At 53.8% G+C, this 15,493-nt stretch overlaps 1 protein-coding gene across 1 annotated transcript; it reads left to right on the forward strand.

The window, feature by feature from the left end:
* Window positions 1–1,404: 1,404 nt before the first annotated feature.
* Window positions 1,405–5,433, forward strand: cyp26a1 (cytochrome P450, family 26, subfamily A, polypeptide 1). The gene is made up of 7 exons (XM_030097570.1): window positions 1,405–1,593; window positions 2,213–2,437; window positions 3,744–4,025; window positions 4,112–4,261; window positions 4,387–4,521; window positions 4,886–5,032; window positions 5,098–5,433. Exons 1-7 carry the CDS (start codon window positions 1,405–1,407, stop codon window positions 5,431–5,433), a joined length of 1,464 nt encoding a protein of 487 aa, XP_029953430.1.
* Window positions 5,434–15,493: the final 10,060 nt, after the last annotated feature.

Below are 15,493 nucleotides of genomic sequence, written 5' to 3' on the forward strand. Positions count from 1 at the left end.
CACACACACACACACCTCCCGACGTTATGGCAGGTCGTAAAAAAACACGCAGTGAGGATGTGGATGTGGTGGCGCTGGATGCGCGCCTTCTCTGCGCCCTGTTTACTTTGCTCGCGTGCGCGCGGGACGCGCGCCGCTGCGCCCTGTCTGCGCTGACCCGGGTTTGAACCCGCTGTGAGAGATATCATTTTTATGGCACACACGCCGCGGCGGCAGGTTAAAGTCTTCCTCCAGATCAGGAAGCGGCTCCGCGCGGATCCGTCTGACCGGAGCGCAGAGTCACCCAGAGGGCAGCGCGGCTCCGCGGCCGCTAATCACCGTTTCATCTCACAGCCACAGGCTGCCGCATTGTTCCATTGATACGTGGGTCAGTGACAAATCAGGTTCAGGAAGATCAGCGAATTAAAACATCTCAACAGGCATGCGTCATTTGGCAACGCGCCTTTTACGCACAGAAACACGGACCCGCACCTGAATGTGATCCGTCTCTCGCCCATCCAGCCAGCATGCAGACGTTTTTAGTGTTCCGGTACTTTCAGTCAAATAATTAGTTCCAAACTGCATGGATTGATAACTGAGTTCAGCAGCTTTTAAAACCAGCCTGAAAACTGAACTGATCCAAACAGGAAGACAAAAGGTAAATAAAGTTGTAAACATGAAGCCAGTTGAGCCACATGGAGACGGATTAACCCTCTGAGGTGATGGATGAGATGATGAATCAGTTGTGTTCTGCAGGGGTTCAGTGTGAGGTTTGAGAATGCAAGGAAACTTCATAAAAGCTCTTATAAGACCAGTCGACGTGTTTTACTTTAACTGCCAGTTTTAGCAAATGAACAAAGTTAAAGTCCATCAAGAAAAACACTTTTCGGAAACACATTCTGAAATCAGCCTGAGGAATGGTTTGATGGCATTAAAATGACTTTTACAGAAACTTATTTAAAAACCAGACACAGAGTGGACGGACTGTCCCGTAAGGGTTAAATTCTTGGTGAAATGAGAGGAAAATGTGCGGCTTAAAGCGTTTCTGCCCCGCAGGGTGATTACTGCTAATGAGTGTGTAAACTGGCTCCTTTCAGCCGCAGAGGCGTCTTGGGACGCGCGGCCATTGTCTCGCGGGGAATCATCACCTTTTCTCAGCGGAATCCTCCGCGGATTGTCCGCGTGCAACAGGAGGCAGGAGGGATTAAAGATGCGGCCTTTGGAACAAATGGCCAGGCGAGTCCGCGAGCGCGGCGCGGCGCGGGGGCGGGGCCGAGCGACACCCACAATTAAAGATGAACTTTGTGTGAACTAATTTATCTGAGGGAGGAGACGGTAACCGGCTGCCCGCCGCGCACGGCCTTTAAAAGGCGCAGCGCGGAGCGCGAGCGGCAGACCGCTGCTCCACCTGAGCCGAGAAGAAGCATGGCGCTGAGCGCGCTGCTGGCCACCTTCCTCTGCACCATCGTGCTGCCCGTGCTGCTGCTGCTGGTGGCGCTCAAGCTGTGGGACGTGTACGCGGTGCGCGGCCGGGACCCGCGCTGCCCGTGCCCGCTGCCGCCGGGATCCATGGGCTTACCGTTCATCGGAGAGACGCTGCAGCTCATCCTCCAGGTAGACGCGCACTCTCTCTGTGACCGCTGCGTGATGCGTGTGCGTCCACACCGGGGACACCTGGGGCTCGAGGGGAAGCTCTGCTGGCAAATAACACACCTAACACACAACTTTGTGCGCTTAAACGGCGTTTAAAGTTCTGGTTGCAGACACACGTCCCGCTGTTCTCCAAACATTCATTAGTGTTGAACTTTGTGCGTCTTTGACGGGTCTTGATTTATTGTTAGGTTAAGAATACAGGGACTGTTTTATACAAAAAAAAAACTTTATTAAGAGATCCAGTTATCTCTGTATTCATAAACAAAGAGCTGAAAATCATCCCAGGCTGTGTTTTAATTTCTGAACGTTCTGGATTTTTAGATTAAATAGAGAATCCAGGCTTTATCTCCACATTTCTTATCTTCTTCAATCCGACTTTAATCTCAGAATCTTCCCACATCACTGAGTCGTCTGTGTTTTGGATGTGGATCAGTCAGTCCCGGTCCTCACTGGTGTTTGTGTGTGTGTGTGTGTGTGTGTTTGTGTGTGTGTGTGTGTGTGTGTGTGTGTGTGTGTGTGTGTGTGTGTGTGTGTGTGTGTGTGTGTGGGTGTGTGTGTGTGTGTGTGTGTGTGTGTGCAGAGGAGAAAGTTTCTGCGGATGAAGCGGCAGAAGTACGGCCTGATCTACCGGACGCACCTCTTCGGGAGGCCCACGGTGCGGGTCAGCGGGGCGGAGAACGTGCGTCAGATCCTGCTGGGGGAGCACCGGCTGGTGTCCGTGCAGTGGCCCGCCTCCGTGCGCACCATCCTGGGCTCGGACACGCTCTCCAACGTGCACGGGCTCCAGCACAAGAACAAGAAGAAGGTAAGAGAGCTCCAGCAGGCAGCAGCATCGCATCTCAGCAGCCGAACGGATCAGAGCCTGCAGGGTCCAGTCTCTCAGGGTCCAGCCTCTCAGGGTCCAGTCTGCAGGGTCCAGCCTCTCAGGGTCCAGTCTCTCAGGGTCCAGCCTCTCAGGGTCCAGCCTCTCAGGGTCCAGTCTCTCAGGGTCCAGTCTCTCAGGGTCCAGCCTCTCAGGGTCCAGTCTGCAGGGTCCAGTCTCTCAGGGTCCAGCCTCTCAGGGTCCAGCCTCTCAGGGTCCAGCCTCTCAGGGTCCAGTCTGCAGGGTCCAGCCTCTCAGGGTCCAGTCTCTCAGGGTCCAGCCTCTCAGGGTCCAGTCTCTCAGGGTCCAGTCTCTCAGGGTCCAGCCTCTCAGGGTCCAGCCTCTCAGGGTCCAGTCTGCAGGGTCCAGCCTCTCAGGGTCCAGTCTCTCAGGGTCCAGCCTCTCAGGGTCCAGCCTCTCAGGGTCCAGTCTGCAGGGTCCAGTCTCTCAGGGTCCAGCCTCTCAGGGTCCAGCCTCTCAGGGTCCAGTCTGCAGGGTTCTCTCTCTCAGGGTCCAGTCTCTCAGGGTCCAGCCTCTCAGGGTCCAGTCTGCAGGGTCCGGTCTCTCAGGATCCAGTCTCTCAGGGTCCAGTCTGCAGGGTCTGGTCTCTCAGGGTCCAGTCTCTCAGGGTCCGGTCTCTCAGGGTCCAGTCTGCAGGGTCCGGTCTCTCAGGGTCCAGTCTGCAGGGTCCGGTCTCTCAGGGTCCAGTCTGCAGGGTCCGGTCTCTCAGGGTCCAGTCTGCAGGGTCCGGTCTCTCAGGGTCCAGTCTGCAGGGTCCGGTCTCTCAGGGTCCAGTCTGCAGGGTCCGGTCTCTCAGGGTCCAGTCTGCAGGGTCCGGTCTCTCAGGGTCCAGTCTGCAGGGTCCGGTCTCTCATCGCCACATTCTGATCTGAGAACATTTAAATAATGGCGACTCTGGGTGTCCCTGCTGTGGCTGGGTTGACGTCTCCAGGTCTTTCACTAAACAAGGGACTGAAGGTGGAACAGCTTGGTCTTGTCGTCCTGAACGGAGCGTCACTCAGTCTGATTCCCTCCTGGATCAGGAAAAAACAGACGGAAGAACCTTTAAATTAAACGCTGCAGAGTCTACCTGATGAAAAAGTCCATATTTGAACCAAACCAAAGCGTTTAGTGGAAGATTAGCCTCCAGGAGTTCAATCAGGCTGTAGTCAGTCGCAGTTTGCTGATGACCGGAAATGAGTGAAGAGGTTCCTCCAGAGCAGATCCCTGAACCCGGTCCTGGTTGCAGGCGATCCTGCGGGCGTTCTCCAGAGAGGCCCTGGAGCTCTACGTGCCCGTGATCCAGGAGGAGGTTCGGGCCGCCGTGCAGGACTGGCTGCAGCGGGAGTCCTGCGTGCTGGTCTACCCCGAGATGAAGCGCCTCATGTTCCGCATCGCCATGAGGATCCTGCTGGGCTTCCAGCCCGAGCAGATCCGCACCGACGAGCAGCAGCTGGTGGAGGCCTTCGAGGAGATGATCAAGAACCTCTTCTCCCTGCCCATCGACGTGCCCTTCAGCGGACTGTACCGGGTGAGCGGGGCGGCCCGGGGAGGGGCGGGGGGCGGGGGGCGGGGCCAGGCGGGCCCGTTCTAACAGAGCCTCTGCTCTCTCCTCAGGGTCTGAAGGCCCGAAACTTCATCCACTCAAAGATCGAGGAGAACATCAGGAAGAAGGTGCAGGACTCAGACCGAGGGTCCCAGCACCGAGACGCCCTGCAGCAGCTGATCGACAGCAGCAGGCAGAGCGGCGAGGACTTCAGCCTGCAGGTAACCGCCGCCATGGCACGGCGCCGGCGCCCTGGCGACGCCACCTTGTCTCAGCGACGCCGTTAGAACAATGCAAACCGTGTCTCAGGTCCTCAGACCGCTGACACAGTCCCTCCTGTTTCCAGGCCATCAAGGAGTCCGCCACCGAGCTGCTGTTCGGCGGCCACGAGACCACGGCCAGCACGGCCACCTCACTGGTCATGTTCCTGGGTTTGAACCCTGAAGTGGTGAAGAGACTGAGGCAGGAGCTGAAGGAAAAGGTGAAAACGCCGAATTCAGCTCTGCTGCTGAGCCAGTACCGGGTACTACCGGGTCCTGCCGGGTCCCGCTGTTCGTTTGGCTCTGCAGCCTTTCAGTGAGAGAGATGATCATAAACGTCAGTCAGTGTTGATCTGGAGAAAACCGAACAGCCTCGTATCAACAGACTTCCTTCAGTCTCATACTGTATTTCTCACATCAATACATGAATTTTCTGTGATTGTTATTAGAAATCCAGCATTAGCATCATCAGGGAGAAGTGTTTCCTCAGCTAACAGCTGATCCCATGATGCAGCGCTGCAGACAGCTGTTGACTGTCTGGAGATGGGGTGTGGAGGATGTGCTGAAGAGTGACTGTCTGTGCAGGAGGAGCAGGGCCTGGACCTGCTCAGCCTGGACGTCCAGGGCTTGGAGCAGCTGAAGTTCGCCGGCTGTGTGATCAAGGAGACCCTGAGGATCAACCCCCCGGTGCCCGGAGGCTTCCGAGTGGCCCTCAAGACCTTCCAGCTGAACGTGAGCCATCTCAGAACCCTTTCCCCAGAGAACGAGACCAGAGCCTCACTGCTCCGTCCTTTCAGGGTTTCCAGATCCCGGAAGGCTGGAACGTCATCTACAGCATCTGCGACACGCACGAGGTGGCGGACCTGTTCCCCGACCGGGAGGACTTCCGGCCGGAGCGCTTCCTGGCCGAGCCGCCCGCCGACGCCTGCCGCTTCCAGTACATCCCCTTCGGCGGCGGCTCCAGGATGTGCGTGGGCAAGGAGTTCGCCAAGGTCCTGCTGAAGGTCTTCCTGGTGGAGGTGGTGTCCCGGTGCCGCTGGACCTTGCTGAACGGACCCCCCACCATGAAAACCGGACCCACCGTCTACCCTGTGGACAACCTGCCCACCAAGTTCAGCAGCTGCCTGGACTGAGCGGCGGCGGCGGGCTGTGGGCGCCGCCAGGTGTACATGCTGTAGAATACTTCAGGACATATTTTATATTCTCTTGTTGATACGTTGGGCTTGTAAATACTTTGTTTTTCTGAGATATGAACAAACTAAAAGAGAGACACTATAGACTGACATAGAACACTTGGATCAGCTGGAGGCGTGTCTACAGGACCTGTACATATGTAGAGTCTGTTTATAGAACTTTTCTATGTCACGTCAGCTTATTTAAGTGACTACTGGTATAATCTATTGACTTTTTATTTAATAAAAATGTTTTGTGATGAACTTGTGATGTTTTCTTTGACCATAAACACTGACCATCTCCTGCACGGCGTTCGGTCCTCCCTCCTGACCTCTGCCCCCCCACTGACACCAGCATGGTGGGCTTCATACAGTGAACATGTTCACCCGAGTTTAGCTCTGGGTTCATTTCAGCTCTCAAAGTAAAGACTGAGTGTGTCTGAGAGCCCAGGACCAGCAGGACGTCCAGACTCCAGTCCAGACCAGACGATCTCAGACCAGAGGATCAATCTGACCAGAGCCGTGGGGGGCTGGAGCCAATCCCAGCTTCTTATGGGTGATGGGGAGTCCACTTCTCAGGGGGGTCCACCTTGGACAGGTGGCCACTCTGTCTCAGGGTCAACACCATATACTCTCACATTCACACCTGGGGCCATTTTGAGTCACCAAAACCCCCCATGCATGTCTCTGACTGTGGAGGAAGCCGGAGGACCTGAATGGAACCCAGTACCCTGTTCCCTCTGAAACTAGCCGGTGGACCCGGGTTTTAAACAATCAGCAGTTGCTTCCTTCCCCACTGCCAGCAGACCCGGGTCTTCAAGGAAATCTCACGCTGTGTCCAGAAACAGCTAGCGTGCTAAAACCCTGTCCTGCTGCCATGAGGACCCGGGTATTAGCGGGTTCTTGGTCCAGTGGCAAAGAGGAACAACACACATGGGGAGAACATGCAACTTCCTTGTGCCTCAGCCCACATTTGAACCCAGGACCTTCTGGCTTTGAGGTAAAGGCGCTACTCACTGCACCACAGTGTAAGTACGTATATGTATATAAATCCACATTCAGGCATTTCTTCAGACTCCGGGGCTCTTGAAGAGGAGCTGACACACTGGCAGGACAGCTGGTCACGCCGCTTCACACTGCGGAGGACCTGGTTCCAGGAGGGTTCAGCGGTCAGGTTGTTCCATTCTCAGGAACAGGAGCAGGCCGAGATGTTCCTGAACCGCTGTGATGATGATGATGATGATGATGATGATGACGATGATGACGATGATGATGACGATGATGATGATGATGATGATGATTATGGTGTGTGTGTGTGTGTGTGTGTGTGTGTGTGTGTGTGTGTGTGTGTGTGTGTGTGTGTGTGTGTGTGTGTGTGTGTGTGTGTGGTGCTCCTGGCAGATGTGTGTTGGCCTCTTTCCCTGCTTGGTTCTCATTGGCTGCCTCCTGATTTACGCCCCGCCTCCCTCCGCTGCGTGCTGCTCCTGAGCATTGTGCTGTTGTCCCGGCTCTTGTTTATTACTGTGCTGCTCGCGATTATTGGATCTCACAGATGCTGAAGTGTTTTGCTTCCTGTAAGTCACCGTGGACAGGAGCTCCAGATCGTCATAGTAAATCGCTGCTGACACCTTTATGTCCAGCCGTCCTATCGCCGCCGCTCCAGCCCTCCAACCATGAGAATGAACTTCTCTGAACTTTGCCTCCTCTCCTGGTTCTAAAGAGCGCCTGCTTCCCTCCATTGTTCCCCATCACCCAGAGGAGACAAAACTTTGCAGGGCCAAGGCCATTTTTGTCTACGTTCGCGACCGCTGTACAGAATTTACAACGCGGTGCTGAAAGAGCCTTAAAGCTCGCTCGCTTTCAATTAGATCCTCAGGCTCGACCACGGTGGAGAACAAATCACCGCGATGGCTGCTGATGCTGTCTCGATGGAGGCAAGACTTCTGCACACCAACAGCTTTGTTGCTATGAGCAGTTCATGAGAGAAGCGAGGGAGAAGATAAAGAAATGAAAATAGAAAGTGAGGAGAAATTCCAGCATTTTCTGTAATGGAGCCCTGAGTTTGGATGAATGTCAGAGGTCGATCAGGGTGACGGTTAGAGAGCTACTGTTAGAGGGTTAAAGGGTCAGGGGGTCAGGGTTAGAGGATTAGAGGGTTTAGAGGTGAGGGTTAGAATGTTACAGTTACAGGGTGGGAGGGTAATGGTTAGAGGGTTAGGGTTTAGGGATAGAGGGTTAGGGTTAGTGTTAAAGGGCCGGGGCTGTAGGGTTATGGTTGGATACAGGACTCGGGTCGGAGGGTTTGAGGGCAGATTTCTAAGGTCACTGGGTTAAGGTCATCAGGCTACGGTTAGGATTATAGAGTGGGAGGTAGCTAGTCATAGTCCTGGCGTCACAGGGTTAGAGGGCTGTATATCGGATATTGGCTCTTCCTACGCCCCCTTGTATTGTTGCTGCTCTGTGTGTTTATATTGACATTATTTATTGCTATTCTTACTTCTGTCCTATTTTTTCCATTTGCACCAAAGAATTGTCTCTAAAAATTTCGTCATACAAGTATGATGACAATAAACACAGTCTATTCTGTTGTACTCTAAACTGAAGAATGATCTCCGTGTTGCTGACAACCCGCCGGCCCGACCACCTTCCAGCTGCAGATTGTTCCTCCTGCTGAGCGTATGCGAGGAAGGGTCTGAGTGAAGACGCACGAATACGTATTGGTTCCTGCTGGTCTTTGGGCTCGACTCATGTTCAGTTCACCACAGACGCATTTTAAATCAAGGGGAAAATGAGGCCAAACAAAGATCTTCATCAATAAGTGAACCGATGCGCTGATTTCCATCTAGAACATTTCCTGATAAAGAGTTTGGATTCTGTGGCGCCGTCAGACGGTTGGTCCTGCTGCCTCCTGCGATGATCAAGGCCGTTCAGTCAGTCAGCTCCACATGTGACAGTGGAAAGGTCAGCGTTAGTGTGTGTGTGTGTGTGTTAATTCCAGTGTTTGCGGATCGTCTGCCGGCCCGGCCCCTGCTGAGCAGCCATAGCCGTCCCTGATAAGATATGCTGATGGGGCTGTTAGGCTGCTTGTTAGTGGCTCGCTGTGAGGATTCTAAACTCAAGAGACAATAGACAAGTTCAGCAGGTCAGGTAGAGGTCATCCCGGTGGGGGGCGGGGCTTCACCGGCTCTTTTATTTACACCTGGAATGCTGTGGGAACGCCTCCATCCCTCCAGCCTGCAGGCTGCTGCTGCTGGACCGGTCTGATTCTGGTTTTTACTGGTGTTTTTGAATTTACCAAGATGTGGAAGAGTGTCATGAATGTCCTCTTTCTATAAGACCAACAGAGCTCACCTCCGCCCCCTCCACCCCCCTCAGCCAGCAGCACGGTCCGGCTACACCTCCAGGACTCCTGCAGAGAGAGGATTCTCTCACAGGAAGTGAGTCTTTGTGGGATGTTTGAGGCGGTGAGAGGAACCCATGCAGAGCTCTGCATCCTGAAGACAACAGAACCTGAACATTTCTAAGATGATGGATACTAGAGATGTGGAATTTGGTTGGCAGCAAATGGAAAGAGGCGAAGAAACCATCTTCTTCTTCCTATCCTGAGAATTCATGCATTTTCTTTTAGCAACTTTTCATTTAATCCATATGCGGAGATTTATAAAATGGTAGCTGGCCCTCCACCCAGTCCTCCTCCATCTCCTCATACGTCCTGCAGGAGTCGAAGCTCACTTTGTTTTATTACAAGCTCAACTGGCGTCTCCAGTCACAAACGGGGGTAGAGCTGGTCTTTTATGGCTTCTTCCTGAAACAAAGACGCTTTTTGTCTTTAAATAAACTTGCGATCCCCCTCCTGTGGCTCTTAATGCGTACGCCCCTTAACGCGCTCCCCCGAGCAACAATATGAATACACGAAACAAAAAATAAGTTCCTCTCTAATTTTACAAGATCTTCTTAACAAAATAAATGAAATGTATCTACAAGAACTTGCTGATGGTTATTTATTGTGTGTTTATGCCCTTTTTAACTGGATGATTAAATGATGAACCAGAAAAATACGCCAGATGTGTCTGATGGCAGCTGCACCGGCGTCCTGAGGCAGATTATACTCCGTCCTGCATGAACATCCGACACTAGTTTACTGTGGAGGAAGAGCCAGAGCTCGAACTCTTGATCAGTTAAATGAGTTTCAGAATAAAAGCCCCAGCTGCAGCTCTGCAGCTCTGCAGCTCTGCAGCTCTGCAGCTCTGCAGCTCTGCAGCTCTGCAGCTCTGCAGCCTGGATGCAGAGTGAACTGCCTGTTGATGCTGTTCAAAGTTCAGATGAAGTGTGTGACGGTGTGGTCAACGGGCTCGCTGGCTGCTGTCTAATGAGCAGACGTGTTTGTTCAGCGTCTCACATACAGGTTGTTTTCCCAGAGGCTCAGCGGGACAAGAGCCGCCGTCCTGCTGGCGGACTTGGTGTTCCACTGCCGCCGTGCAGGGTCCACGGGGATCACACCCCGCATTCTGCTGCCTGCTGCCCCTAAACACACTTCCCCCGGTTGAAAAGTTCACCGGAGCCGTGAACCGGTCAGGCACTGAGGAGGACGCCTCTGCCGCGGCGGACGCTGACGGTCACGGGTCTGTCCCACCTGTGGGGGGCTGATGAGGCTCAGCCTGAGGGTGGACTCAGAGGACCTGCTGGTGGACTCAGAGGACCTGCTGGTGGACTCAGAGGACCTGCTGGTGGACTCAGAGGACCTGCTGGTGGACTCAGAGGACCTGCTGGTGGACTCAGAGGACCTGCTGGTGGACTCAGAGGACCTGCTGGTGGACTCAGAGGACCTGCTGGTGGACTCAGAGGACCTGTTCAAGCTTCATCCCTGTTGAGGTGAAGCAGCGAGGCCGGGCAGAGGACGGAGCCGTCCTCCGGGACAGGCCGGGCAGAGGACGGAGCTGAGGTCAGTGAAGACATTCATTCAGAGGGTGAGAGCTGACTCAGGTCAACGCGCCATCTGGACACACCTGGGTCCAGGAAGCTGAGACACACACACGGATTCTCACGTGCATGTGAAGCCGCTCGGCCACAGGACCAAATGTGAAGACATTCATCACTTTCTATTGGCTGGGAGCGTTCCCATGATCAATCATCGTCCCCCTGTTTGCTCTGCCAGCCTCCATCTTTCATTGTCACCTTCAAAGAGCGTGTGTGTGTGTGTGTGTGTGTGTGTGTGTGTGGCAGAATGTTTTCTGTGCTCATTAAATGAATTAGGTGAACGTCTGAATTCTTGAACCGTGTCTTCTCCATCAGAGCAGAGTGAGCGTTGTTTTAACCCTCCTGACGAGACGCCCGGGTCTCCGGGTCTGTGTGTGTCCCGGCCCGCCTCGGGGTGGGGGGTGTTTCAGGTTAAACGGTTTCCCTGTCGACTGGACACTGGAGCCTGAACCCATGTGGTCCTCCGCTCTGTACTGGAGCCTCAGCTGAACGCAGCACACCACGGCCAGTCTGAGCCTCTGATTGGTGCGTCTGAAGGCGGGCTCAGGGCTCAGGTCTGAAGTCCCAGGTGGAGTTTCCACTGCAGGGTTACCTGGAACGTAGACGCCTCACCTGTTCATTCAGTTCAATTCAATTCAGCTTTATTCATGAAGTGCCAGTTACAACATGGTGGTTTCCAGACACTTTTACAGAGAAACCCAACAGATCCACATGAGCAGCATCAGCCACTGTGGAAAGGAAAAACTCCCTTTGAACAGGAAGAGCCCTGCAGAACCAGGCTCAGAGGAGGAGAACCCTGCAGAACCAGGCTCAGAGGAGGAGAACCCTGCAGAACCAGGCTCAGAGGAGCAGAACCCTGCAGAACCAGGCTCAGAGGAGGAGAACCCTGCAGAACCAGGCTCAGAGGAGAACCCTGCAGAACCAGGCTCAGAGGAGGAGAACCCTGCAGAACCAGGCTCAGAGGAGGAGAACCCTGCAGAACCAGGCTCAGAGGTGGAGAACCCTGCAGAACCAGACTCAGAGGAGGAGAACCCTGCAGAACCAGGCTCAGAGGAGGAGAACCCTGCAGAACCAGGCTCAGAGGAGCAGAACCCTGCAGAACCAGGCTCAGAGGAGGAGAACCCTGCAGAACCAGGCTCAGAGGTGGTCTTCCTGCTGTCCCGGTTGGGGGGAGGGGACAGAAAGGGAAGGAGACAGGACAGACAGGTTCTTGTATCTACATGCAGTTCATATATAAACAGAGAACAGAGGCTACAAGAGGAACAATCATCACGGTCATGTAGTAATAGAATGAAATTATACTGAAACGAGAGAAGGAGCAGAGCTGGGAGCCGGTTCCACATGGTAGAACCCGGGGTTCAGTAAACCTTCCACCCACTGGGTCCGGGTTCCTCCATTAATCAGTGGAGCAGCTGTTTTGTTTGATGCCCAATTAGAATTCACCCATTGGATCCAGGCTGTCTCAGTGGATCAGCTGATTGATGTTCTGTCTGCGATCCCTCAAGCACGGCTCTCGTCCACTAGTGCTGTGACGTTCAATGAACGAGCCGTTTGTTTGAACGGCTCTTTTAAGTGAACGACGAGAGCCGGTTCACAGCTGTCTGAGGGCTGTTCCTTTTTGTAAATTGTCCATGTGTCCTTCACGTGTCTCCTGAGTGTCTCCTGAGTGTCTCCTGAGTCCCTTCTGAGTCCAGCTGTCACCGCTGCCTTCATGTGAACGACCGAGTTTCAGTTTTCCGCCGCTCGCTCCAGTCACCTGAACGCAGCAGCTAGCTAACTAGCGGAGGAGGAGTGTCTAGAAACCGGAGCGGAGCCGGTGTTTTGGAATAACTGGTTTCCTTATTAATTGGCGACTGGGTTTCTTTCTCGTCCCTTGTTGCTGATAGATGTTAAAAACCAGACAAAAAGCCGTGTCGGACCTTTTCTGAGTCTGATTTCAACATCTGCTGCTAGCAGCAACAGCAGCAGCAGGAAGTGCTAAAGGAAGTCAGTCACTCGTTAAGAAGGAAATCAGTTAAATTATAACACCGTATTTATCGCGTTATCAGAGGTTTTAACAATGGACGCACACAAACACACACAAACACACATCCACATCATAAAACGCTCAGTTAAAGGACACGTAGCAGCATTTTGAAGCTCTTTTCTGGGGACAACATGCAAGGTAAGCCACAATGCAATGTGTATCAGAAAAAAACATCTCTTAAATACTTACTTACTTACTTAGTGCTCCTGCGTTGGGCTGGTGTCCCGTCCCGTTGCGTAGAGCCGACCAGAGAAACCAGGTTTTTCCAGTACAGGCGATCTTGTGCCAGCAGGTCTGCATCCTTCACGGTTACTCCGTGTTGTCGGAGGTCGTCCGCAATAATGTCAAGCCATCGAGTACGGGGCTTGCCTCGTGGTCGTCTCCAGCCGGCGGCCTTTGGATCAAACTTCAGGATGGCTTTTGTCGGGTGGTCAAGGGGGAGACGGAGAACATGGCCGAACCAGCGGATGCGGCGTTGTGCAGCCAGGCAGGAGGCTCTGGGCTGGTTTGTGCGGGCTCTAAGCGCTTTGTTGGATATTCGCTGTGGCCACCTAATGTTCTCGATGGTTCTGAGAGCCCTGCTGTCAAAGCCATCTATTCTTGTGGCCAGGGTCTTATTTAGGGGCCATGTTTCAGAGCCATATAACAGAATGGAGAGTACGGCGGTGTTGTAGATTTGGAGCTTCGTCTTGCATGAGATGGCTTGATGTCGCCAGAGTGGTTTCCAGAGAGATTGCAGGGCAGAGGCTGCCAGGGCTCTCCTGCGGAGAATCTCTGGTTTAAGATCCCCGTTATCTGTCACTGTGGGTCCCAGGTACACAAAGTTCTTCACATGCTCAACGGAGCCGTTACCAAGCGGGATAGGAGGTGGGTCTGGTCCCTCACCGACATGCATGAACTTTGTCTTAGTCCAGCTCACATGGAGACCAAGCTTTTCTGCCTCTTCACTGTATACACTCAGAGAGTCCCTCAGCTGACTGTAGGAGGTGCTGAGCAGGATGGTGTCGTCGGCGTACTCCAGATCAGTCAGTTGGTAGTTGCCAAAGGACACTCCGGGTACTCGCTCACAGACCCTGCGCATCAGGTGGTCGATGATGCAGTTAAACAGGTCTGGAGCGGCTACACAGCCCTGGCGGACACCACTGGAGATGGAAAACCAGTCGGAGTCACGGCCGTTGACACGGACACAGCTCTGTGCGTTACTGTAGAGCAGCTTGAAGAGAGTGATGATCTTCGGGGGTGCGCCAAGGGTTTGTAGGATACTCCACAATGATGAGTGGTGGACTGTATCGAATGCAGCCTTGAGGTCTAGGAATCCTATGTAGAGATGGTGGTCTCGCCGGAATTCATAGACCTTCTCTGTCAGAAGACGGACGGCAGAGATGTGATCTGATGTGGAGCGGTTGGGCATAAAGCCAGCCTGCTGGGGACGGCGGCTACTTCTAAGGGCTGGGAGAGCACGTGTCAGCAAGATCTTAGTAAAGAGCTTGCCAGGGATGGAGAGTAGTGTAATGCCTTTATGGTTCCCACAGACAAGCCTGTCACCTTTGCGCTTCCAGAAGGGCAGGATGACCCCTCTGGTCCAGTCGCTGGGGAGCCGCTCCGTTACCCACGCCTTGTTAAAGATGTGGGTCAGCCACTCGACAGTGCCATCCCCGCCCGACTTTAACATCTCGGCGGTTATGGAGCAAATGTCGGGGGCTTTCCTGTTGTTCAGTTTTTTCAGGGCGGCTCTGACCTCCGCGGATGTTATGGGGTCCATGTTACAGGCGCGGTTGGGAGCTGTGTCTGCAGCAGCTGGTATGGTGGAGGGAGCAAGGGTGGTGTTGCGGTGCAGCAAGAGGCTGAAGTGCTCTTTCCAGCGTTGTAGGCGGTTTGTCTCTGTTGTTATGATGTTGCCGTCAGAGTCTTTCACCAGGGCTGACTTGATGCGGGGGCCATTGCGAGCTTGACGAAGTAAATTGTATACGCGGCTCATGTTGTTGTTGTTGGCTGCGGACTCTAGATGTATGGCCTCGGCTTGCCAGAACCACTCCCTGTCCTCCGCTATAGCCACATTTCGCACGTAGTTCAGTCGGCGATACTCCGTCAGGTCGCCTCGGAGTCACGCCTCACGCCGCTGTTCAATGATGTTGAGTGTCTTCTCCGAAATCCACGGCTTTTTGGGTGGTGGTCGTGAGCACCTAAGTACTTTCTGAGCTGACTGGAGCACACTTTCCTTAAAGGTCTGCCAATCACTCTTCTGGTCCAAAGCCAGGGCATCGAAGGTACAGCGGATGGAATTACTGAAGTCTGTGGCGATATTGGGGGCTCTGAGGAGTGAGGAATTGAGGCGGGGTTGAGTCTTGGTATACTGGTTGGCTCGAAGCTTCAGCCTAAGCTGAGCCACCAGGAGACGGTGGTCTGTGTTACCTAGCTCGGCTCCACGGTACACCCGGCAGTTGGTGACAAACGACTTCCAGCGTCGAGAGATCAGGATGTGGTCCAGCGCTTTCCTGGTTCTGCCGTCTGGGCTGTACCATGTCCACTGGTGGATTAGTTTCCGGGGAAACCAGGTATCAGCAACACAGAGGCTGTAATGGTGGCAGAACAGGAGAAGGCGGTTTCCATTGTCGTTGGTTGCTCTGTCGGTAAAGATGGTGCCGACAGGTGAGCCAGGTGACCGATCGCTGCTGGCAAGAGTGGCATTGGCATCCGTCAGTACGATGGTGATGTCGTGGGGTGGTGCTTTGCTGGCAGCCTGGTACAGTTGGTCGTAGAACACATCCTTCTCGTCCTCATCAGCGACATCTGTGGGGGCATAAGCGACGATGACCGTCATCATGCCATGTCGATGGAGAAAGCGAGCACATAGCAATCTGTCGCTCACGGGTGTCCAGCTGATGAGAGATTTACGGAGGGCATTTGGGAAGGCAAGGGCCACGCCATAGAGGCCCGTCCGCTTCTCCGGGCCACTGTAGATGTAACAGTGGTCGCCGGCTGTTGTTTCACCACTTCCCTGCCATCTGACTTCACAGA

Source organism: Salarias fasciatus, chromosome 8 (assembly GCF_902148845.1).
Source record: "Salarias fasciatus chromosome 8, fSalaFa1.1, whole genome shotgun sequence".
In the NCBI taxonomy this organism is placed as follows: domain Eukaryota; kingdom Metazoa; phylum Chordata; class Actinopteri; order Blenniiformes; family Blenniidae; genus Salarias; species Salarias fasciatus.